This window comes from Podarcis tiliguerta (genome assembly GCF_965153285.1).
Source record: "Podarcis tiliguerta genome assembly, chromosome: 11".
NCBI classification, from domain to species: domain Eukaryota; kingdom Metazoa; phylum Chordata; class Lepidosauria; order Squamata; family Lacertidae; genus Podarcis; species Podarcis tiliguerta.
The window spans coordinates 36752651-36779591 of NC_139544.1; the positions used below are offsets into that span (position 1 = coordinate 36752651).

General features: G+C 42.2%; 1 protein-coding gene and 1 long non-coding RNA gene across 2 annotated transcripts; one reads left to right on the forward strand and one right to left on the reverse strand.

The window, feature by feature from the left end:
• Window positions 1-1078: 1078 nt before the first annotated feature.
• SLC30A5 (solute carrier family 30 member 5) lies at window positions 1079-19266 on the reverse strand. The gene is made up of 16 exons (XM_083403936.1): window positions 18788-19266; window positions 16426-16548; window positions 15497-15563; window positions 13100-13185; window positions 12236-12323; window positions 11745-11832; window positions 11294-11370; window positions 9695-9865; window positions 9283-9571; window positions 8236-8444; window positions 7223-7380; window positions 6289-6418; window positions 5373-5598; window positions 4873-5099; window positions 3918-4046; window positions 1079-1973 (listed from the first exon to the last, which is right to left on the reverse strand). The coding sequence occupies exons 1-16, from the start codon at window positions 18862-18864 to the stop codon at window positions 1803-1805; spliced, it is 2316 nt and encodes a 771-aa protein (XP_083260062.1). The 5' UTR covers window positions 18865-19266; the 3' UTR covers window positions 1079-1802.
• A 79-nt stretch (window positions 19267-19345) lies between these two features.
• Window positions 19346-22640, forward strand: LOC310660149. The gene is made up of 3 exons (XR_014503243.1): window positions 19346-19833; window positions 20281-20493; window positions 22533-22640. It is a non-coding gene; the product is annotated as an uncharacterized lncRNA (long non-coding RNA).
• Window positions 22641-26941: the final 4301 nt, after the last annotated feature.

Here is a 26941-nt window from a genome sequence, read left to right on the forward strand (position 1 = left end):
TATAAATTTAGTCAGAATATACAACATAGATCAAGGCCAACAGGATGCCAGTGTGGTAAACAAGCAAAGTCTAGGAAGCTACTAGAAGGCGGCTTCCTTCAGAAAATGGAAGTCTTGTCCAAATGGAAATAAAAAAGCACAAATTTTGGCAAAAGAAACGCAGCAGACTATAAGGGGTGACAATCAATCTCATGAATTTAGAGTCTCCTGTGTATGTTTAGCAGTCTCGGAATGTAAAGAGAGATACACTTACGGAATTGTTATAAAAATTCTAGTGTCTCAAATATAGAATAAATGTTCATAAATGCACATGGTAAACACACATTCAAGGCACATGTCTGAAATAGTACAGGAGAACAATCCTGAAGTCACCTTGACCCCAAAGATTTTGTCTGCAGAAGGAATTATCTTGGAGAAGTTCTTTTCACTTACAAATCCTACTATTCTGTCTTGAGGGCATATTTTGTATATGAATAGGGTATGCCTGGGACCTGGATCGAAAAACTAAAGCGTCTCAAAAGAATGGCCAGACTGCCTAGGTAGGGCAATTTTGAAAGTCTGTAAAGGGGCTTACAGACTTTGGTCCTCACCTCCTTGCGGGGGGGGGGGGGAGGGACAGGGGACGGACTCTGTTGCAACAGAAAATAAAGGCTTTCCTTGCTTTCACTGGATCCTACCTCTCTGACTGATAACGGTTTTAGGGAACACTGAATCCCTGTAAAAGTCAACCCATTTTTTCTGTAACTGTCAGTAATAGTTAATGAACAGGAGTAGAGAATAGGAATAAATTGACATTTCTTACACTGCTGGGAAATGAGAAGCATGGTCTACCAATGGTTGGTATTGGGACATGTGCTTTTTAAATTGCTATGCCAGAGATTGTGGTTTGTTACTCCTGCTGGCTAGAGAGGAGACAAAAAACAGGAACAATCTCCATGTTTACAATAAATCATTAACTACAGACTAGGGCAGTTAAGAAGAAACTCATACAGAACTAAATTGTCTCATCACTGGGACATCTTTCTATCCTATAAGTCAAGTTTTAAGGTGTAATCAATAATATGTCACTAGAAATATATAAAAATTATAAAATGTTTATTTTACATAGTGGTTCAAATTTCCAATTAGTTATTCAACTTTCCCACTGAACAGAAACATAGGAGTGCAAGAACAAAGAATGTATTTTATACCCCTGACTAATTGTTAAAATAACTTTTCTTCTTTAAAAAATTAGCTCAGCTCAGTGACAATTTTTAATTGGTAGAATCTATTTTTCCTTATTTAACAAAGCTGTGCTTAGAAAATAGGATTATATACAGAACTGGAATATAAAATTGTACATATTCATTTGTATCTAATGAACTTAGTTTGAAAAAACCCATTTTAAAAATGTGTAGATACACATACACATACAGCAGCAAAATAACTCTGAAGTTGCCATTTTTTGGAGTCTGGCTATTTCTGTTGCAACCTAAAATTATTTTCTTTAGGCTTGAGATGGTAGAGAAATGCTTGATATTCCTTTTGGGGGAAAATGTGCAATATAGTTGTGCTCATCCACAATCACATAGCAAAATTTCTTTAATAGACACCAAATAACAGTATTTTTACATTGCCAGTATTTCCACATATACAGCATATGTTCTACTTATCCCACCTCTTCTTAAATCTCTTGATCTTATTTTTAAAGGTATGTAACATTTTCTAAAAATCCAAATATATACGGCATTTGTTTCTGTACATTTATGTGCAAATTCACCTGATGAAATACAGACAGTGAACCCTACAGATTCAGCTTCCGGTTACATGATGTAAGTGCCATCTTTGTAGTATTTCATGGATTCCATTTGTTTTGTCATCGCAAGGACATCTTGAAATCCTGTACTGAGGCCAGACATATGCTGAAAATAGGCTTCTTTTTCCACTTGAACAGTTAAATTATTAACTCCAGCATCCTTAAGAATTGCTGAAACCTGAACAGAATAAAAATACGAGCATCACACCTTCAGCAAATGTTTCTTTGGAGCTCTAAGCAAGACAATCTTGCTGCACAAAGGAGAAGTGGTATCACTTTGCATTTGAGATTTACATCCTATTCTCCACAAAGAGTTGCATGAACCAATAAGATTGCATGCGAGTCCTACTGAGCTCAAATGACTACCTAGAATCTATTCTTTCCAAGTACAACAAAAAAGAAAAAATGGGTAGCAGAGAGAGCATGGTGCGGGAGCAGGTCTACAAACAATGATGGAAAGTATCTTTTGCAGTTATGCAATGATAAGCATAGAAGATGCAGGGATGAGGACTAGAACACACTATTCCACCCCAGACATGGGTCTATTTATAGTTTGTCTGTCTTGGAGGCTTGGTGTGCTCTTACTGCAACTTCTTCTGAAGTACCGTATTTTTCGCCCTATAGGACACACTTTTCCCCCTCCAAAAATGAAGGGGAAATGTGTGTGCGTCCTATGGGGCGAATGCAGGCTTCAGGAGAGCCGCAGCGCCAGCCCCACAAGGTCGGGGGACAGCGGGGAGGCGGAATGCCGCCATCCCGCTGTCCCCGGACCTGGTCTGCAGGCGGGTGGTGGGGAGAAGAGCGCTTCTCCCCGCTGCCTGCCCCGCAAGCTCTGGGGACAGCTGGGAGGCGCAGCACGTCTTCCAGCTGTCCCCGGACCTGGTCTGCAGGCGGGCAGCGGGGAGAAGAGCGCTTCTCCCTGCTGCCGGCCCCACAAGCACCTGGGGGGGAAATAAAAATTTATTTCTTTATTTCCCCCTCAAAAAACTTGGTGCGTCCTATGGGCCGGTGCGCCCTATGGGGCGAAAAATACGGTATACAGAACAAAAACTGAAGTTTGTTTTAAATTTCCCCACCATTTATTGAAATCCCAGGCCATTCAAAATATGCATGTGTTGCGATGCTTCTAAAAAAGTGTCCGCTCCAGAGACTAATACAGCCTGGTAAAGACAAGGATGCAGTAAGATTTTCCCACCAATAGTTAGTTGCTGCATTTTGCGGTAGCTGGGGCTTCCAGACACACAGTGCATATCGCTCTATGTCTTGGAGTCATGAATGCAAGAATCTCCATGGCCAAGTGACCCATGTCCAAAAATGGCTGTAGTTGGCACACCAGCCCAAGCACTGAGGTCCTCAGGGCAGTCACTGTTATCGGTCCCCCATTGCTTAGACACATGGAGTGCATCCAACAGGAGCTATGCATTCAGTATTGTGCAGAACTCCCAGCTGAGGTGCCTCCACCCTGTTGGATGTTCAGGCACTTGGTGAATATGCTTTTATTAAAAAACAACAACAAAAAAACCAAAATTCAGCAATAATAATAATAATAATAATTTTTATTTGTACCCCGCCCATCTGGCTGGGTGTCCCCAGCCACTCTGGGCGGCTTCCAACAAAGATTAAAATTACATTAAAATGTCACACATTAAAAACTTCCCTGAACAGGGCTTCCTTCAGATGTCTTCTAAATGTCAGGTAGTTGTTTATCGCTTTGACATCTGATTTTATTTCTGTAACCTTACTGCAAACAATGCAGAAACTATTGCTTTAAGAAGTGTATAAACTGTTTATATTAATAAACAACCAGAAGCGGGTGGAAAGCACCACTTCACACCTTCGCTGCTGGAATATGCTGCAGAGACGGTGAAGAAATGAGGCCCCGGTTTGCCAAAACACCTGCCCAGCTGAATATGGAATCTCACAGAAAGTGTAAGAGCAGAAAAATCTACAAAGCACCATGAGCAGTATCCAGCAGTCGCTATTACAGAGGTGGCTGTCAGCTTATAATATACCATCTAGTTTACGCTGCCGAGTGCCCACATACGCAACTGTGTGGAGAAATCTGATAGAATGAACTAGTTCTGTGGGCCTTGGTAGGCAAAGTGCGAACACACGAAGTTACCTGCTGTATAATTCTCTGCTCCATCACTTCTGACATTACTTGCACATGTATAGTGCCTGCCACAACATTAGCAGAATGACACCAAAAATGAGGATCCCTATAGGATATGACACCATCAATTTTCTGGATCTGTAAAAAAACACCAAAAAACATTTCTATACATATGCAGAACTTGTAATAGTATTTTTTTGACTGTTTGATGTTACCGCTATCTCGGTACCTGGTTTTCACTAAATCACAGTTATATAATAAAAGAATCATTGTATTAAAGTATCAGCACATATTTGTGAATGCAAGCCTTATTTCAAAGACAGTGTAATGCTTTAAATTCTATACTCTTTAAATTGCACACTATTCTCCTCAGTGCATCTGAATGCCCTAGAAGATTCTTAGTCTGCAAGTTAATACATTAACAGGATTTTTAAAAACACTTGTAATGTTATATACAATGTGTAAACATGGAGGTAATTAGAGATAAAGATTTTATAGACATGCATAAATAAAAATAGTACAAAGGAAGCAGGGGATGGGAGTGGAGGGAAGTCGGGGGATTCAAGTAATCCAGAATGTGGATTTAAAATTTATTGTTTACATAGTTGTTTTAAATATGTTTTGTTTTTTCTTTAATGCAATGATTTTGTCTTTGTAAAAATTAATAAAAATATTATATATATATATATAGAGAGAGAGAGAGATTCTTAGTCTGAGTAGCAGCTTCTGACATAAGTGGTATAATAAACTGTACTGTTTTTTGGGTGGGGGGAAGTAACCTGAACTCTGTAGTTTTGCAAAGGTTGCTGATTGAAAGTGAACAAACCTAAAAACAAGGCCCTTTCCAAAAGGATGTTATGTGGCTGACAATGAGGAGTACTTAAAACGTCCTGCAGAAATTCTAAATTTCATGACACATGAGCGAATGTGAAGGAAAAACCCCCAAGGGGCAGTAAATTCTAACCTTTTCCAAAGCCATGTGCAGATCTTTCTCATGCTCTAGTGGAAGCCTCAACAAGAGTACCTGACAGGCATCTTTTATGAGTGGGATCACACTGAGAAAAATCAACGTAGCAATAAAGAGGGAGCAAAGGGGATCGGCTATCAACCAGCCAAACTGCTGAATGAGTATTGTTGATATGATCACGCCAACGCTGCCAAGGGTGTCTGCCAAGATATGCAGAAATACTCCTGAAACAAAAAAAACCCCAAAAATTTCCTAGATCATTAATACATAATTTGGCAGTTAAACAGACATTAACAGTGAGCATGCATTGGAAAAGCACAACATGGCTTGATATGCCAAAGTACTCCTATCATCGTATTGGATCCTTTAAATTGACCATTCTATTATGAAATCTTTAAAAACCAAACAAGCTTATTACAACTTCCCTTTTAGTACTGTCCCCCTCCCCCCATAAATTTGCAAAACAAAACCCAACCACCTTACCGTCCCCCACTTACCTCTCATGTTGGCATTCATGCCACCTCCCAGTGCCCCATGCGAGTGTCCGTGATTATGATTGTGCCCATGGTCACTATGGGAATGGCTGTGGCTATGGCCGTGTCCATGGTGGGAATGGCTGTGGTCGTGTGCATGGCATCCTCCCCGAGAAGGCCCATGGGAGTGGGCGTGGCTAAAGGCACAGATACCAACAAGGTTTACTATCAATCCTCCAACAGAGACAGGCTGCATGAGGGAGAGACAGAGAATCTTTAAACTGTTTACTCCTTTTAACTGTGCCAAGGGGGGACGACGACAAACACATACAGTACAAAGCAGGGGTGGCCTTCCAGATGCTGGATTCAAATTCCCATCAGCTCCAGCCAGCACTGCGAATGGTCAGGGGTGATGGGAGTTACAGTACAACAACATCTGGAGGACCACAGGTGCTCTACCCTGGCTTAGGGGGAGAGATGGGAAGCGGGGGAGGGGGGAGGAGGAGGAGGAGAGATTAATAGGAGTAAGAGGGTGGAATTATGTGGCCCAGTTCAGAAGCATTACATCTGTGCTGGCTCCATGTAACTGAACAGTTGCAAGCATGTACAATATTAAGACCTTTTTCAGAAAACAAGGATGTAGTGAATCTATTTGTACTTTAGCAGATGTGAAGATGAGAGCATCCTCTTAAACAGCGGCTATAGCCTTTGCCCTGGAGGAAAAGGGTTATGACTGTTAAGGATAAGAATTTCCAGCCAAGTATAATTTATTGCCTCTCATATGCATTGCAATCTTATGGAAACATCTGTGAAATGAACAGTGCCGGTGCACCAGAGCAATGTTTGAGGCATTAAAACTTTTTTTTGTTTCTACCATACAGATCAGAATTTTTAAGAGCAATAAATCAGGTATTAACAGAAAATAAGGTTATAAACTCACGGTCAGCATATTGGTATCAATGTCTGGAGGATCAACTAGCCTGGCCACAGACTCGATGAAGACAAAGAAAGCTATTACCATGAGAAAAAGGCCATTAATAAACCCAGAGAGAATTTCTACACGGCCAAACCTGGAATTAAGAAAGTGAGGAATAAAAAATCATTTGGAATGGAAAAAAAGAATAAAAGACATATAAAAACAATTCCAAAGTAGTCTAATAATTGTGGCGTTCTGAATTATGCTAAACCCTGAACTATTTTGCCAGAAAACCCATGATTATTCAACCAATGAAGTCAATTAGCCTGATGTATATGACTTTGCTTGACTTCCAGGCTTTCTCTATTACACAAATTGCTAATGTGTAACATGAAAGTGACATTTTTTTGTCAGGCTATGTTTCTCAGAAAGATATGTATGAGAAAGAGAGACAAGAATCTTCAGGAAGTAATACTAAGCAGTTCTGATTTTCTGGGATAAAAGGGATGGTTAAATGGGAACATTTTTATGTTTTTCCATTTGACATTTCCCCCTCAAAACTTTGGAATGGAAAATAAATAAATACAAATGCATATAAAATCAATTCCACAGTAGCCAAATAATTGCCTTGTTGTGAGAAGTGTTTGATTAGACTCTAATATGTGACAGGGGTAGTTTAACCTGGAAAGCTCATTTTCCCAACATAATCCCCCACAAACCTTCATTAATATTGGATGCTACCTTATACCAAGCCAATCCATTGAGCCACCTAGCTCAGAATTGTCTACACTGACCTGCAACATTTTTCTAGGGTTTCAGACAACCACCTTTCCCAACCCTACCTGGGCAAGTCGCTGAATGAACTTGCACTTGCTCTGTCACTGAGCTATAGTCCTTTACATCTCGTGCTGTTTCAGCTAGTAGTAATAGGTCTTTATAATTAGTTCAACATACATACCCATAGGAGAATATGCGAGTTGCTTTCCATCTAGTCATCAGTGCTGCAAACAGACCCATAACTAAAGCTGAACAGTCAAAAAGCATGTGAAATCCATCTGAGATTAAACCTAGGCTGTTGGTCCACACACCATAAAATAATTCCACAAAAGTAAAAGCCTAGAACAAAAGTGAATAACAGAGATTTCATTGTAAAATGATACATAAAACAACTCATTGAAGAAGCATGTGCCTGACATATTTTGAAACTCCCCCTTTAGCAACTCCACCCTGAGGAGAGGGGCTCACATAGAATGAGGAAATCAAAACTTCCATACACTACTCAGTGTAACAATATGAGGTAGAAAATTGCAGTCTTAACATGTCTGCTTCTGTTAAAACGAGGACATGGAAAAATGCTTTATTTTCTTTTACCTTTTATGAAAGAATGTTATCAACTGTTTTGAATAACTTAGAAATGAACTTTGAAAACAGTAGAATCACAGAACTGTAGTGAGGATCATCTAGTTCTAGTCCAGCCCCTGCAATGCAGGAATATGCAGTTGTCCCACCTTGGTGGTGGTGGGGTTTCAAACCTTGGACCTTGGTGTTATCAGCACGATGGTCTAACCAACTGAGCTACTGTTCCAGTTAATGATCTATTGAAGTTTCTTTCGTTACTGAAAGTAATAGTGTATGCAACAAATTAAAAGTTTACGAGGAAAACAAAGATGCCTTAACAAGGCTAGTGACAAAGTAGCGGCTTGGAGAACAGCCAGGGCAGGGTCAAGATGCCAGTCATTTGCAGAGGGAAGCATGCAGAAATCAGGCACTTCCCCACTCCCCCTTGAAATGAAGGAATATCAACTAAAGTATCCATGCCAGTTGGCCACACAATCTCTGCTTAAAAGCTTCCAATGAAGGAGAGACCACCACCTTCCATTGCATATCTGGTCTTAAAACCTACGTTTACCCCCACTTCACCAAAACCAGAAATAATTTCCTCAAAGGGATTAGAAAAAACAACCAACTTACCAGATTTAGGCACAGAAAATAGAAGATCTGCCTTGAGTCAGACTCCTCAAGAATTTGTTTCAGCGATTCTTTGATAAATCGAGGTAAGGACTGAGAGCTGTGTTGCAAGGCATCCCCCATAAAATTGTACAAAGGTATTCCCTCAGGAGAATAACCTATAAGAGTGCCTTTCTGTCCTTTTCGTGTTGGGGAGGAGAGAATATTGGCAGCTGAAGAGAAAGCATATGTTGTTTACGTTTTGTAACAGTCCTGTAACGCAGGGTTGTACCCAATGTTAGTCCTACTCAAGGAAGACCCACTGGAATGAATATGGCTAACTTTGGTTCATTGATTTCAATGGGACTTACCCCCGAGTAGAACTTCATTGTATACAACCCATAAGCATTTTAGCTACAAACAAGAACTGGAACATTTTATGTACCCGCTAAGAACTCAGAATGTGGCAAAAGAATTCAAGGTCCATGATACTTTGCGTGTTTAATGCAGAGATTTTTGCAAAACTATTGCTCAGTCATCCTGTTTGTTGGGGGAAGAAAAGTCTCAGGTGTGAAGGCCAAATGAATCTGGGTTTGATGCAGCCTCAGTCCTATGGTCATATTAACCAAAGCTTAAATTTCCAAAGGGGGTGGCTCAGGGAATGCAGAGCAAAATCTAACTCTAGAAGTAAAGCAAGAGGTTATTACCTTAAGCTTTCATGGAAAGGCTGTACCTTTTAGAAGCTGATCAATGTTTCCACAAGCAGTCAAGTAAGAGAGAAGTGACAACCCACAAACTTAGTCCAATTTTAAAACACTTGTACAGGTGCAAAAGCCAATGATCAGTTTAGAACTGCCTACGTACAAACTATATAGAAGAAACAGAGGAACAATTTCCCATTGTATCACTACACTTGTGAGGGATCAAATAAGTTGTCCCTGAAGATCATAATGCAAATGAAATCTAAGACCACACATTCTGTGATAACAAGGTGTGTTGAATTTCTTTCTATCCAAGTATGAAACAGTCCTAAGCACATGCCACCATTCTTCTGAAGTTACTAATACGTACACAAAATGAAGAAAATGGTACTGACGACCACTCCTCCAGAAATAACATGCTCTGTGGTTTCCTGATGTGTCGGTCTGTTGATAGCTCGAAGCTGGTCTGTTATTGGATGTGTCCAAAAGTTGCCAAGAAGTAGGGCACTAATGAAAATGAGAAAGGATCCGTAACGAGCACACTTTGAGACTTCTATCTTGATGGAACACACAGATTCTACGTAGAAGTCCAAAACCACGACAAAAAAGATAACTGTGATGAAGGGCATGATGAGAGAAGACCAGGATTCTACTTTACTCTGCAATAAAAAGATGCAAACATTCAATACCGGCGGCAAAAACAAGTTTGCATTCACAGTAGTTGTGGTTATAAATTTACGGTAGTTGCCAGAAAGCCATTTGTCAGCGGTTATGCCACTTACCTCCGTTGTCAGAGATAAAACAATCACCCAGGGACTCAAAAGGAGGACCGAAACAAGATGAGACAGTGCTTGAAGGCGTTTGGCTCCACCAATATCTACTGAGAGCTTTCGGGAAGCTGTGTGAAAACCAACTTTACAGCATAATGCTAACACTAGCAAAATTACTCCACCCTGCAAAGGAAGGGAAAGTAATATCAGTATACTTAAGAATCACACATTGTAAATCTGTTTTAAATATTATTTGTGAAAGGCCCAGAAAAACTTCTTTTCCCCCCAGCCACCTTATTTGATGCACAGAAGTTCTATGCATGGGGGATTCTTAGTATTTTTGGCTCTATTAGACGCAGTTTTCCCCCTCCAAAAATTGAGGGGAAATGTGTGTGCGTCCTATGGAGCGAATGCAGGCTTGTTCCTTAGCCGCACGCAACCCCTCCAGCAGGGAGAGGATGCACGGGGCATTGGCTTCTTTAGTTCCATGCAGCCTCTCCCAGCAGAGAGAGGATGCATGGGGCAAAAGAGGAAGCCAAAGCAGCGAGCAGGATCCATCCCGCTCGCTGCCTAGGCTTGTGACATAGCCGCGTGCAACCCCTCCGCCCTCCGGCAGGGAGAGGTTGTGCGCAGCCGGTACGCTGCCTTTTGGGGCTGGGGGAAGATTTTTTTTATTGATTTCCCCGTCTAAAAACTAGGTGCGCCCTATGGTCCGGTGCGTCTTACGGTGCGAAAAATACGGTACATTATTGGCAGCTTCCAATACTGGAACATAAGTTAATAAAATTAATCCTTATACTGTTGCAATGGCATCCATGCTTATATTTCCTAAATAAAAATTCTAGTCTATTATGATAAACAAACATAGTTAATTACTGCAAACTGGAGACAGCTAAATTAAAAATGTGTGTGATTGTCTATAACAGGACCTATTTGATTGCTACCTTAAGTATCCTATGCTGTTCTATAGTAAATGTGTTTCATTTTCTCTACGTTAGTAAGATTGTTCTGCAAAAGTTTAAAAGTAACAAAATTCAGCAACTCATTCCTATTTATTTTTTCCTGACTATAGGGCACCAATTTTAATGTGCAAGATGGACTCCATGGTTAGATCCCAGTAAGTATTTCAATAGTGGAATGGAAATTACAAAATGCCTTTATATCTGCATGCTAAGGTTCTAGGAACTCCACAACCTTTTATCAATGGACAGAATTTTGATTGAAATAAACTGTATGGAAAAAGACTGAGGGTGAAGAACAGGCAGCTTATGAAGTGCTGAGCATTAGCAGCAGCTACAATCACACCAGTATGTTATGTTATCGTACTGCAAACTTGATGGTGTATTTTAATATTTACTTATTTTTAAATGGTTATTGTTCTCAAGTAAGATCAGAATGCCGTTAGTGAAATGACCTTTTAAGCGACAAATAAAACACGCGCACCTGTTGCACATATCTGAAAACTGTTGCTGAAACGAATCAACAAAGCAATGCAACAGAACCGGAAGACATTTAAGAACTGCACTATTGCCATGAACAAGCCATTCAAGGCTCCTAACATTATGTGCTTTGTGCACTTTTTCAACAGTTCATCATATGAGCAGCATTTACCTTATGATCGGCAACTCCTAAGAAAGCGATGATTGTATAAAGTAAGTGTGTCAGAGCACTGTCATGGTGTCCTTCAGCTAAAGAAAGTAAAGATCAGGAAAATTCTGCAATGAAGTCCTACCCCTCCCTTTCAGTCATAAACAGATATGAGCAGACAAGTATGAAAAGCACTCCCATCTTTGTGAATTGCTAAGCATAGGAGGTTAAGAATTCATGTGACCTAAATTGAATGGTAAACATTTCACAGGAGACACTTCACTTGAAAATACTCCCTTAAGAATTAGAAACAATACACAGGAATTTAAACAGCACAACAGAGAAAACTGATATTTTGCAGTACAGTCACAAAATTATGCCAGAAAATATTTTTTCATTAGCAGCAATCAGTATCTAAATTGAATTGGGCAGTTGGAACATAATTTTATCCTTTACACACGGTCAGAAAGGATACGGTGTTCTGCAATTTTAGCCATGAGGTCATCATTATCAAAAAGCAAAAGACAGATCACAGCAATAATGAAAAAGGCCACACCTCTTGTCTGAAAAACAAACAAAAAAAGCAATAGAAAAGCTGATTAGGAAAGCAGGAAAACAGAGATATGCCAAGAACTTCCAATAAAATTTAATTCAATATACCTCTGGATTGGGGGGTGAGGCAGGGAACAGGGGGAATTAAATCTGCCTTGATGCAGGTTATCTTGATAAACTGAATACAATATACTGTGCTTTGAATTTCTTTGACCTTCATTAGAATAATTCCTGGTATAATAAATCTTAATTATAGTCTTAAAAGGTTTTTCCACCAAGACTGTAAACACTCCATGAAGGAGTATTTTAAAATTACAGTTAGGTAGATATTCTTACGAATTTTAGACAAATGCTATGGTCACTTCTTTTATATTCCAAAACATGTGGGATATTTTCACAAAATAAATGGCTAACCTTTGCTGGTCCTCCTCCTGAACTTGTGAACAGCACGCTGAGCAGTGAAATGACAACAATATCGCTGTGCTCAAAAAGCAACAGAGTTCTGCAAATCAAGAGATACAAATCTCACTTATGACAAACAGTAAATAGAAATAATTTTAACATGCATGAATTGGGTTAAAATCTAGTCTGAACAAGCAATTAAATAGATGCATTTAGCTACAATTCTAATTTTCAGTGGCAGATCTAGCAGTATTTTTTTAATATTTTTTTTAAAAAAATTATGGTGTACTTCTGAATATTAAGAAATCATTATCACCAATATTTCAGTAATGCTACACAGCTATCTAAAAATAGTTGATTAAGTGTCATCACAAAAAAAGAGGAAGAGTCACTGTGAAGCTATTTGAACTTTGTGTGGTTTCTTATTGCTATAATCATATGAATGACTTCCTGGATTCCTACTAACCAAACGGTTACAACAATATCTGAATATAGGCTTGCCAAGCATCATACAAACCACCATCATACAAGGCCAGTCTCAAGAACATCATTGTGGTCTCCATAGAAAACGAATTATTCTGAAATTTCTATGATTTCTACATTTGGGAAGAGGTGCTTTGAAGCTACGACAGCCAGCTGATTGTTGAGGCCCAATTGTCAGGACTTGTGCCCGCAGAACTTAATTTCAATCCACAGAGGTGAAAATGGGTTACTGATATCAGAATGTCAGGTGACAGGTGGGGTGGTCTGCAGGGGGTGGAAAAGGTAAGGATCTGGACTGCTAGCCTGATCCAGTTCTGTACCCCTTCTTTATGTGAATAAACAAGTTGTCATGTTAGATATCTACAGTAAGTACCATGACAAGAATATATTTACCTTAAAGGTCCACATAGGGTGAGGCCAAAAAACCACAAGAGGGAAATTACACAGCCAACGACGGCATGTTTAATTATTTTGATCCACTGTAAGAGAAAACATAAACCCAGTCATTAGAAATAACCATTACCAGTTAACATTTCAATTGCTGATTTTACTTGGGATATACAATTCAAATGAGGTCAAATTAACAACCTAAGCATCATTACCATAACTCTATTCTGCAGGCTAGAAATGACTACTTTTCACCTGCTCTGCCAACCCACTTGATTTCTCTGCTGGGTGCACAAGAAAGGGCTTCATCCCATGAATGTCCAGCACAGAAACTCAGCAGACTGGTGGCTTTTTCCCTCAGCCACACCACACCATAAGCTGGATGAGCTTATTCACCTGCTGCATGCCTAGCAAGGAAAGAAAGAAAGCAGGCTGTCCACTCAGCTGCCACCAATCTCCTTGATGCTGGGCATGTAAGAGGAAACTCATTTCCTGTGCAACTAGCAGACATGGACCGTGGGATGTCAGAGGAGCAGCTGAATGCTTCATTCCTTCCCAAGCATGCTGCTTAGCTTCTAAGCAGATGGCTAAGGAGGTAAAACGCTGCTCTTCACATCCAGCATAGCAATGCAGTGAGCTGACAGGGGAATCAAGCACTGTCTTCCATCTAGTTCATTCAGAAATTCCTAGTCAATCTATGACAAGCAGTTGAGTGGGATGCTTTCAACTCATCCATAGTTTTTTTAGCAACCTCAACTAAGGCTTCTATGGGAAAATCTTCACATTGTTTAACCCAAACATGTGTGTCAATTTGTCCTAAAAGCCACTTGCTTGGAGAGCTATTATTTGGAGTATTTAACTGAACAAAGAAGTAGGGCTTTCTGTAACCCAGCACTCATGAGAACAATATCAACTTCAGTCTGTAACATGGCAAATAGGGTACCATTAGCTACTGCAATAAGATTTGACAAATTGATCCCTTTCTTCTATGGTATCTAGATCTTCAAATTTCCACATATAACACAATGTCCGTATAATTATTCAAACCACAGGCACTTTAAGTATTCGAAATGCAGGGAACTAGTCTCCAAATTAACTTTAAACTGACAATCTTGGTAATTCTTTAATTTTAAAATACTGTTCAGACCCCCCCCCCCCAAATACTATATTTTCTTAGCTTCCCAAGAGCATTGTCCAGATAAAAACCATAATGACAAATCTCTTGAACAGTTTGATTGATTTAATACAGCCACAGGGAAGCAGCAGTTTTTTGACACAGCACAAGTATTTCCACTCCCCACGAAATAAAGTACCAAATAATACAATTCCGTGTACTGTATCACGGGTAGGGAACCTTTCTTGCTCTGTGGGCTACATTTTATTAGGACAGTCACAAGCCAAATTTGACAGGTGGACAGACAGCTATAGGGAGCCTTTTAAATGGAACCTCGGTTGTTGAACGCTTTGGAAGCCGAACAATTCAGAACCCGAACGCCAACAACCCGGAAGTGAATGCTTCCATTTTCAAACACGCCTCAGAAGTCATTAGACTTCCAAGGCCTTGGAAGTTTAACGGCTTCTGAGGTGCATTTCTCCATTTTTTAAAAGGAATTTGCCGACCAGCAATTGAACCTGGTTAATAAACATTTCAGAAGTTGAATGGTCTTCCGGAATGGTGTAGGGAAATGGTTGCTTATGCATAAGCGCATGGGCGAAAGTTTATTACAGGGTAAAGCAAGAAGCTGATTGGAGCATGGACAGCGCGTGAACAGTCCATGCTATTTCAGTGATTGGTTCACGTAGCATAGCCTGAGAGTGGTGTGACGCCCGGGTATGGTACTGTACTGTACTGTCTTTGTCTGCTTCTGATACAATGTTGTATGCTTTGCTGTACACAATAAATGCGGGCAGCAGCTTTTGAGGCTGTGAGATCCCTTCAATCCATCTTGGTGTGAGACTAAATTATTACGGAAGACGAGCAGAACGGATTATGTTTGACAACAGAGGTTCCACTGTAGTGACAAAGGACATGAGCCCACTGCAGAACTGCTGAAATTTCTTCAAATTGGCAAAATGTACCAAGCAGAACTACTCCACCATCCCATGTGAATACCAAGAAATGATAATGGCCAATATGATTAAACCTAAGCTGATAAAAGTACAAAGTTTTCCCATAGGATGCAACTTTCAAAAGTTCTATAGGAAACAAATCCATTGAGGAACTACTACGCAAGCTCCACTGAAATAAACACCAATGCTCTTGCACAACTTTAATTCATTTCCATGTGGCCATGGCCCCAAGGCAGCAAGAAGTTTCCCATGAGTAGAAAAGTAGTTTTAGTTCTTAAAGTTTACATTTTAGAAGAACAAGCTACATATATAAACCACATCTATAATACTCACCTGATGTCTGGTGACAGGTTTTCCAGATGAAAATGGTTTTTGAAATAAAATCATAAAAAATGCCGACCTATGAAAAATTGGGATTTCCATTAAATCAAGTGAAATTACAGTTTATAGAAGGCAAGTGTTCAAACCAACACTGGCTATGTGTTTTTAAAAAATACTTATTTTAAGTATCAGTACATTTGGAATCTTAATCCTACAAAACAGAAAATGAGCTCTTAGCCACTAAAGGTAAAGGGAACCCTGACCGTTAGGTCCAGTCGTGACCGACTCTGGGGTTACACGCTCATCTTGCTTTATTGGCCAAGGGAGCCGGCGTACAGCTTCCGGGTCATGTGGCCAGCATGACTAAGCTACTTCTGGCGAACCAGAGCAGCGCACGGAAATGCTGTTTACCTTCCTGCCGGAGCGGTACCTATTTATCTACTTGCACTTTTTGACGTGCTTTCAAACTGCTAGGTTGGCAGGAGCAGGGACCAAGCAATGGGAGCTCACCCCGTCGCAGGGATTCGAACTGCCGACCTTCCGATCGGCAAGTCCTAGGCTGTGGTTTAACCCACAGCTCCACCCGCGTCCCCCTCTTAGCCACTAGTTTGGTCCAAAACAGCTTGCAAACATACTTCTGACCATGGTTCTAAACAGTGGTTTGGTACCAATTATGTTCAGCGGAAACATTGGGGCAGATGAACACCAACTAGTTAGCTGTGAAAATAAATGAGGACAAGAGGGATTTGCTTTGCTGACTACGAGGCATCACATCTGAACCTACATACCTCCGGATATAGGGCGGTATATAAATTCAATAAATAATAATAATAATACATTATCAACTGTAACTCTATGATTAGTAAAAAAGCAAGTTATAAAATTAATAAAGATATAAAATTAACCTCAATAGAAGTTGCTGTAATCAAAAGTCAACTTACCCAAGCTTCACTATGAAGATAAACTGTACAAGGTGAACTACTTTCAGGAGGTCATAAGATTCAAACAATCCTAAAGCCTTCAAAAACTTAGTTAAGCACAGTAATACAATATATTTAGTCAGGCTGGGGAGAGAAAAAGGGAAAAAAGTTTTATGAGATATTGGAAAGCATTTAGATATGAAAATTTAAATATATTCAATTTATATTATTCTAAAACGCAAACATTTAGAACACCATCTCAATAAACACAACTTACTCTTGATCATAATATTTAATTGCCCCTGGCAGATAACTGTTTAATTGTGCCTAAACAAAAGGTTGAACAAAAACAAAACTATGGGGCCTGGATGTGTCCGTTTACTCTTCAAAGCATCCTTATACTGGAATACTATGAAATAGTTAATTTCAGCTCAACATTGTTTATCAAATGCTGTAGTGTTGATGTGTCAAAATGTATGCAGTTATATGCCTGGAGCACAAAACGCTTTATCACTATGGATTTTTGTGCTCCAATATTTAAAAGAACAAGATGACTTCTGGGATAGGAGGCACTGCAACCAGCCTGCCAAGCATTGCATGCGCCATAGAACTTGAACTCTGGGTCTGGGAATGTGTGAATGGAACAAGAAGAAGCATGCTTCTATGCAACTCAAAATACTGCTTACTTAACGTGGTTGGTCTACAAAAGGTAACCTTAGCAAACAAGTGAGCCTAGTTATCCAACAGCCACCTGTGCAACTGAACTAAACAGATGAAACCTATATTGGGAAGCTAGATCCAGAGATTGTGAAGCTTTTATGCTGCTTCACAAGCTACCAAACTCGTACACAATGCCCACTTGCAAGTCATCACAGATGACTATCCTACCTACATGCACTTTGCTGTGCACATACTGCTGTGTGAGATATGCATACCAGCAGGAAAATTATATATTGCAATCTACCTGCAGAAACCATGTTACTTCTGTGTAGGAGTTTGACAATGTGTTAAATGGCTCCTGGGAGTTGCACAGAATGGAGAACTAGCTACACAGAATGGAAAACTAGACATAAAATCTCAGCAGCTGTCCAATGTGGGATTTTCCCTATTAAACACAAGGTTTAGATATAGGATCACATTCTGGGTTTGGACCTGTCACTAGGCCAGCCAGATGCAAAGAAGAGACATGTGGGTAGCTCCTATATCTTTACCATAGAGGCAATCTGGGAGACGCAGCATGACATGCAAAAATATTGGACACAGGAGGAAAAATCTAACCATATCTCAGGAGTTTCCCGATTCCACATAACTATCTAAGTTTTAAATTCCAAAGAAGGGCAGCTTTGTTCATTTCTTTCAGCAAGAGCACCAAGTCTCGTGACACAACAGGTTTCTTTGGGCACAAACTTCCAGAACCCAATTTACCGTTAGGCACTACATCGGATGGCGTGGACTCCAACTCACCAAAGCCTATGTCCTAAGAAGCTGGCAAGCCTTCAAAGAGAGCACAAGGTTCTTCATTGTTTGAGCGGGTCAGAGTGACTGTTCTCTTTCTGATAACAATAGGAGCCCTTGAGCACTTATTCAACAGTATAGGGCAGGGGTAGGCAACCTAATGCCCGTGGGCAGAATGCGGCCCGATCGCCTTCTCAATCCGGCCCACGGATGGTCTGGGAATCAGCATGTTTTTACATGAGTAGAATGTGTCCTTTTATTTAAAATGCATCTCTGGGTTATTTGTGGGGCCTGCCTGGTGTTTTTACGTGAGTAGAATGTGTGCTTTTATTCAAAATTTACCTCTGGGTTATTTGTGGGGCGGCATAGGAATTCGTTCATTTCTCTCTCTCTCCAAAATATAGTCCGGCCCCCCTCCACGGCTGGAAAAGGTTGCTGACCCCTGGTATAGGAAGTCCTGTGCTCCTTCAACCTGGCATCCCTAACATAGCTGTCAACTTTCCCCTTTTCTTGCGAGGTATCCTATTCGGAATAAGGGAATTTCCCTTAAAAAGGGGGAAACCTTGACAGCTATGATCCCTCATCTTAGCCTGGACGGCCGGGCATAGCTCAAGACAATGCCTGGGTCCTCCTGAGCCTAGGCCAGCCTTCCCTGCAGAGCAGGCCGAGCATAGGAAGCTGCCGTACACCGAGAGGCCCATCTTAGCTCAGTATGGTCGCCCTGACTGGCAGCGGCTGCCCAGGATGAGGCACCTCTTGACCCTCCCTGGAGGCGCCGGGGATTCAACCCGGGATGCTCCACCCCTTGGCCGTCTCCCTCCGCGCCCCCTAAGCACGCCGGTCGGGGTGAGTTTGGGGGCGCCCCCCCTCGAGCCCCGCCTCAGGCGGGAGCCCCTCTGCCCGCTCCACCCCCGGCGCAGGCCGTTACCGGGCGCTGGGCACGTCCACGGGCCCCAGCCGCCCGCCTCCGGGCAGGACCTCGCCGCCGCCGCATTTCTCCTCCATCGCCGGCTCTCGGGCCGGGCCTCCTCAGCCGCCGCCGCCGCCTTCGCTCCCCGCGCGGGGCTGCCTCATCCTCCGCGGGCTGAGGGCCGGCTCCGCCAACAGGCAAGGCCCGCGGGCAGGCCTGGGCCCGCAGCGGAACAGGAAGAGGCTGGGAAACGGCAGAGCCACGTCCTCACTTGACGCCGGAACTGCCGATCCGGGAGGTTGGGAGAGCGCCGGATCCTTGCGGGGGGGGGGATGGAGGAGGAAACGCGCGATGCCTTTAACGACTACGCTCCCCCTCCCCTCCCGTTGGCTAAATGGATTCGCCCAGCCAGGGCTCATAGAGAAAAGAATGCGGTGCAGCGCCACCTATCGGCCGAAAGTCGGCGGTGTTTCTCCAAGCTGCCCGGTTTTCTAGCACAGGTATGTCGAAGCTTTGGCCGCCGGATGTAGTTGCTGAACTACAATTCCCATCAGCCCCAGCAAGCGCGGCCAGGCATGATGGGATAAGTAGTTCAGCAAAGCACCTGGCCGCTCTGAGGTTCCCCCATACCTGTACTCGGAAGTAAGCGCGCCACTTCCACCGAGTTTATAGAAGTCCAAGAAGCCGCGTTATGCTGGCCAGACTCTTTGTCGGTCTAGTCCAGTATTTTATCTTTTTTGGCTGGCAGCTGTGGCTTTCTAGGATCTGCGTCAGGAAATGGCCTTTCCATTTGCCGCCGGGGTATCTGATCCACCTGCTGGGATCTTCATGCAAAGCTTGTCCATGAGCTGTTGCCCTTCCCCAAAGTTCAGTAGGGGTTCGTTCTCAAATAAATGTGGGCACAGGACACACATTTACTCAGAAGCAAGTCCTGATGAGTTCAATGGAGCAACCGCCTCCTGGGGCTTCTCGAGGCTGCGATTATTGAGCATTCATCCTGATTTACTGAGCACCCTGATTCGCTTGCACAAAGCAAGCTTAGGTGATTCCCAGGCTAAACAGTAGTACCTCGGGTTACATACGCTTCAGGTTACATACGCTTCAGGTTACAGACTCTGCTAACCCAGAAATAGTGCTTCAGGTTAAGCACATTGCAGGATTATTGTAAGAATTACATCAATATACTGCACCTGTAGTGCATCAAACACTTAAAAGTGCTATATAAATGCTGTTAACAATTTTCCTTCCTCACCAAAACTGAACAGTCTCAAGTTATTACAGTGGTACCTCAGGTTACAGTCGCTTTAGGTTACAGACTCCACTAACGCAGAAATAGTACCTCAGGGTAAGAATTTTGCTTCAGGATGAGAACAGAAATCATGCTCCGGCGGTGCAGCGGCAGTAGGAGGCCCCATTAGCTAAAGTGGTGCTTCAGGTTAAGAACAGTTTCAGGTTAAGTACGGACCTCCGGAACGAATTAAGTACTTAACCCGAGGTACCACTGTACTCAGCATTCATTCTGACTTGTCAGCAGAGAGGTGATGCGACAACGAACGTTAATCCCAATTTCACCCTAGTTTGCCTTGTGCGGTGGTTACACACCCTCCTATTAACCTATTATTCTCTCTCTCCCCCCCCCCTTTAGTGCATTTCCCCATCACTTTAGGTGCCTCCAGATTGTCACTGTTTTCTGTGAGGGTTTAAAGCACACACCATAACTTTAGGTTGGGGTCTTTGTTGTTGTTTCGTCGTTTAGTCGTGTCCGACTCTTCGTGACCCCATGGACCACAGCACACCAGGCATTTCTGTCCTCCACTGCCTCCTGCAGTTTGATCAAACTCATGCTGGTAGCTTCAAGAACACCATCCAACCATCTCATCCTCTGTCGTCCCCTTCTCCTTGTGCCCTCCATCTTTCCCAACATCAGGGTCTTTTCCAGGGAGTCTTCTCTTCTCATGAGGTGGCCAAAGTATTGGAGCCTCAGCTTCAAGATCTGTCCTTCCAGTGAGCACTCAGGGCTGATTTCCTTCAGAATGGATATGTTTGATCTTCTTGCAGTCCATGGGACTCTCAAGAGTCTTCTCCAGCACCATAATTCAAAAGCATCAATTCTTCGGCGATCAGCCTTCTTTATGGTCCAGCTCTCGCTTCCATACATTACTACTGGGAAAACCATGGCTTTAACTATACAGACCTTTGTTGGCAAGGTGATGTCTCTGCTTTTTAATATGCTGTCTAGGTTTGCCATCGCCTTTCTCCCAAGGAGCAGGCGTCTTTTAATTTCGTGACTGCTGTCACCATCTGCAGTGATCACGGAGCCCAAGAAAGTAAAATCTCTTACTGCCTCCATTTCTTCACCTTCTATTTGCCAGGAGGTGATGGGACCAGTGGCCTTGATCTTCGTTTTTTTGATGTTGAGCTTCAGACCATATTTTGCGCTCTCCTCTTTCACCCTCAGTAAAAGGTTCTTTAATTCCTCCTCACTTTCTGCCATCAAGGTTGTGTCATCTTCATATCTGAGGTTGTTGATATTTCTTCCGGCAATCTTAATTCCGGCTTGGGATTCATCCAGCCCAGCCTTTCGCATGATGAATTCTGCATATAAGTTAAATAAGCAGGGAGACAATACAGCCTTGCCGTACTCCTTTCCCAATTTTGAACCAATCAGTTGTTCCATATCCAGTTCTAACTGTAGCTTCTTGTCCCACATAGAGATTTCTCAGGAGACAGATGAGGTGATCAGGCACTCCCATTTCTTTAAGAACTTGCCATAGTTTGCTGTGGTCGACACAGTCAAAGGCTTTTGCATAGTCAATGAAGCAGAAGTAGATGTCTTTCTGGAACTCTCTAGCTTTCTCCATAATCCAGCGCATGTTTGCAATTTGGTCTCTGGTTCCTCTGCCTCTTCTAAATCCAGCTTGCACTTCTGGGAGTTCTCGGTCCACATACTGCTTAAGCCTGCCTTGTAGAATTTTAAGCATAACCTTGCTAGCATGTGAAATGAGTGCAATTGGGCGGTAGTTGGAGCATTCTTTGGCACTGCCTTTCTTTGGGATTGGGATGTAGACTGATCTTCTCCAATCCTCTGGCCACTGCTGAGTTTTCCAAACCTGCTGGCATATTGAGTGTAGCACCTTAACAGCATCATCTTTTAAAATTTTAAATAGTTCAGCTGGAATACCATCACTTCTACTGGCCTTGTTATTTGCAGTGCTTTCTAAGGCCCATTTGACTTCACTCTCCAGGATGTCTGGCTCAAGGTCAGCAGCCACACTACCTGGGGTGTACGAGACATCCATATCTTTCTGGTATAATTCCTCTGTGTATTCTTGCCACCTCTTCTTGATGTCTTCTGCTTCTGTTAGGTCCTTACCACTTTTGTCCTTTATTATGGTAATCTTTGTACGAAATGTTCCTTTCATATTTCCGATTTTCTTGAACAGATCTCTGGTTCTTCCCATTCTGTTGTTTTCCTCTATTTCTTTGCATTGCTCGTTTAAGAAGGCCCTCTTGTCTCTCCTTGCTATTCTTTGGAAATCTGCATTCAATTTCCTGTATCTTTCACTATCTCCCTCGCATTTTGCTTGCCTTCTCTCCCCCGCTATTTGTAAGGCTTCGTTGGACAGCCACTTTGCTTTCTTGCATTTCCTTTTCATTGGGATGGTTTTCGTTGCTGCCTCCTGTATAATGTTGCGAGCTTCCACCCATAGTTCTTCAGGCACTCTGTCCAGCAAATCTAAATCTTTAAACCTGTTCCTCACAGGTTTGGATCTTTAAAGTGAACTAAATAGTTTTGCTCCCTTTGTGCAGGGATTGGGGAGGGCTTGGACTCCAAACTCCCATCAGCCATGCTGGCTGGGGCTGATGGGAGTTTGCTGCAGTCCAGGAACATCTGAAGGGCTGCAGATCCTAGGGCAATAAATCAACTTTAAAATAACAACAGTAACCAACAGCAGGCTAAACCTGGTATGTTTACAAATAAGAGCTCAAGAAGAGCCTGCTGGATCAGGCCAGTGGCCCATCTAGTCCAGCATCCTGTTCTCACCATGGCCAACCAAATGCCTATAGGAAACCAGCAAGCCGTGTGGGGTTTCCCATTTCTCACATTTACCAGTTCCTCATATTTATGTCCTAAACCACCAGCCATATTACATGCAGATTTCTGCAGAGTGATTCCATCTTTATTTCCATTCCTTGTTTCTGTCTTCCTGGTGAATGTATTTACATGTGGAACAGATGGCAACAGACCTGTATTTGTTTTGTTATTGTTACTCTTTATTTCATCGTTTAGATACATTTTTTTTAAAAAAAGTAATATGGAATAGGCTTTTTCTAAACGCACAAAATCCCTTTAAAAAGTGGATTTCTTGCAACAACTTTAATCTACTTTAATTGTACAAAGCTATATTACTGGTGCCCAACTGAATCCTGCCCTGAATGCCTGGAGGTGACCTAGGATTTCCTGGAACTTATGCAGCATTCAACAGGATTTATTTTCTCATGGAGCCCGCTGCAGTCCTACTCTCCAGCCTCGTCTTCCTTGGCTTGCCAGACTAAAGGAATGAGAATAATCTGACACCTTGCGATCCAGGCCTGGGAGGCTCTGTGTGTGAAATTACATTCGATTTCACCCTCTTGCCCCGATCTGATCTTAGTTGAGCCTGATCATCGTGGACGGTGCTCATCTTTGCCTGCCTGCCTGCCTGCCTGCCTGCCTGCCTCGTGCACAAAGTTACTGGAAGGTCTGGCTTGGGTTGGCTGTGCCAGCAAGAGACAATTTCTTGAGGAAACCCAACAACAGTGAAAGGCGAGATTGGAGCTGGCCACATGTGACCTCAGCCGTGTAGACATGCCACCCGTCCTCTGGGGCAGAGGGTGGCCATTTGACACCTGGTGTCAAGGCTGTCAAGGCAGGGGCAAGAGTTGAGTATCAGGACATACTGTCCCAAAATAATTTCATTCAGGTTAATTAACCCTTAATGTATTTGTATTACGTTGATTGAGAAGGGCGCTCAGAGTTTGGAGACTCCTATTCTCTTCACAAAGCAACAATTGCCAGCATTCCCTAGGAGGAGGGCTTGATTGTTAAACCACTCTGAGAATTATAGCTCTGCGAGGGGAATAGGGGTATCCTAGCAACTTTTAGTACCTTTAAGAAACTACAGTCCCCAGGATTCTGTTTCAGTTGGGGCCTATGTGTGTTCTTAGGCTAGGGAGCAACTTGAAACCTACAGAACACCTGAAAAGCATTATATGAGAGTATGATGCGTCCTCCCAAAGTGATTAAAGTACCAATTGTAACAGAGAGAGAGAGAGAGAGAAGGAATAATTTGCTACTAAATTATTGTCTTAGTCATTTGCTAAATTATGCAGATTTAAACTGCTATTTGGTATGCACATTTATCTGAGAATAGGTCCCACTGAGCACAAAGGAACTTCAGAGTAGACATGCAGAGGATTGCACTGTTGATTTGATTAACTGAGTAAACTTTATTCAATTGCATGACAGCCTTATAATGATATTGTTAAGTTGTGGGTGAACATATCAGGCAACACAGCAATTCTTCAAACTGCTCTTGTTTATTCACAGGCCAGAACAGAACTGAACTGAAGGGTTCAGCCAACCTGCATATATAGAGCTCCACTACAACGCAGCAGTAACAACTTTCTGTAACTATCCAATCACTGAACGTCACTTTCAATTCCTTATTTGCATATGTGGACCTGAGTGAAAACTGTCTACAGTACAGTATCCTCCTGCTGGCCCAGGGTGAGAACTTCAGTACATAACAGATATAATCCATAATATAGGCATAAAATCATATCTATGTACAGTGGTACCTCGGGTTAAGAACTTAATTCGTTATGGAGGTCCGTTCTTAACTTGAAACTGTTCTTAACCTGAAGCACCACTTTAGCTAATGGGACCTCCTGCTGCCGCCGCGATGCCACTGTGCGATTTCTGTTCTCATCCTGAAGCAAAGTTCTTAACCCGAGGTACTATTTCTGGGTTAGCGGAGTCTGTAACCTGAAGTGTCTGTAACCTGAAGCGTCCGTAACCTGAGGTACCACTGTATAGAAAATAGAAATATGTTCAGGTAGATATTTCCACTTCAAAAAATCAGGAACTGAAGATATCCAGCCTGCTCTTACCCAATTTTACATGGAAGTAAATCCTAATATTTCAGTGATGTTACTTCCTGAGTATAAGTGTACAAAGGATTGCAGCTTGAATAAATTACCAAATGGTACATTATTGAGAGAAGAGACCCAAAACACTACGAGTCCTCTCTAAAGCACTTATATGAATGCTAGGTTGTTATCGGAATGCTGTCAATGCTTTGTAATATTTATTTACTAATATATTTGAGGTATTTCTATACTGCTTAATATTCAGAATTTCTAATATGGAGCTTTGTAATGTTCAATCTTATAGTGCAGTTCCCCAAGGTTTATCTGGGAGGAAAATGTCTCATTAACTCAGTGAAATTTACAACTGAGTAGACATGCATAAGATTGTAAAAAATAAGGAGGGTGCTTTTCCCCACTACTAAAGGCTAATCCTATGCACATTTACAGAGTAAATCCTGTTGAAATCAGTGGGACTAACCTCTGAGTAAGCATGCATCAGATAGTGCTGTTAATTGACAAAATTGGTTGAGGCAGTAACTTTCAAATGGCATGTTGGGTTCCAAGGCACAGAACTGGGTTCACATGCTTAAGAAAGCTAGAGTTTAAGAATTAAAAAAAAGTTCTGCAAAAGCCAGTTTACAGCGGCCTCCAGCGCTGTATAATCAGTACAGAGCCTAAATTTACACTCGCCCACATTGCCCCGACTGGGAAAAGAACAGTTTGGCACAGTGCCTCCTTAGCCCACACAAACCCCTCTGGTCAGGGAAGAAGGAGGAGCTTGTGCCGTAATTATTGATATCAAAGGAGGAGAAACTGTGTTGCTAGGACGTTGCTTTTCCAGTGACTCATACAGCGTGGATTAAAAATCCTTTGAGCTGTACAATTGATAATATATCACTCTGGGTTTCAAAGGAAAGGTCGGGAGGGTGGTGGTGGGGAGAGTGTCGTTGCTCTCTGCATTTGCTGACCCTGTCCATTCTTAAATGCACCCATGCAAATGCCAGATGCGCTTTCAAAAGGGTCACATTGTGGTCCTGTGAGTCAGAGGCTTTCCATTCATGGAAACGGAACCCTCACTTCTGAGACATGAATGGCTCAGAGAACTGTAGGATCGGGTAGCTCACAAAGCTCAGCTTTGGAGTCTCCTTTTGTGGGAACGATACCACTGGGAACCTCCTTTGCTTCTTGAGATTGTAGATCTTCTGCTTTCCCCCTCCCCAATTGTGCATCTATCCACTGACGGATTCAGACAGTGCACCTTTTCTATCCAGAAGGGGGAGATGTTGCCAAACAGCAGAGTGCATGTTACAGAGTTCTGAAAACTTGACCTCAGGAACACACTCTCTTGAAGTATGCAGCGCAAGAGTCACTGTTTGCATAGTACTTAAAGGGTTTTACCTTTGAGGGGCAGGTAACAACTCTTAAAAGCCTCCTCAAGAATATAATGTACCAACAGTGTGGCTATCTCAGGACAGCTGAGGTTTATGGCCCTGATCCATAAAGTGAATTTTCTGTAAAGTGCAGCTTGGTTGATAATGCACTGCTCATAGCTATGTGCGGTGGCCTCAGATAGCAGACAGGCACGCACATTTAGTTCCATATGCTTCACATGACAGATGGGGAGGAGCATCCCTGTCTGAACATTGCAGGACTGATGTTCCTTGAGATATAAGTTCCTTGAGAGATATTGGAAACAAGGCATGTGGCTCTCAATTCACCATCAAAAAATTTATACAGTATTTGATTTGGAGATCCAGGCAGTGGATGCACATATTTTGCACCATGTTATGTACATCAGTTAACTTTGTGCATGGAAGTCTATTTCTGAAATAGACCACTGTTTTGTTGCTTGGCTAGTGTATTAAGAATATGTCCACATTAGCACCTTAAAATGCAGCAAGGTCATTTCCCCCCTTCCCGCTGCATTTCAAGCCACATTTGAGCTGTATTCTTCACATTTCAGAGGGGGCTAGGATGTCCAAGGTGTGTGACTTGTTTGGTTTCTCTGCCCCCTCCCACCGAATGCAGCCTCAAAAACTA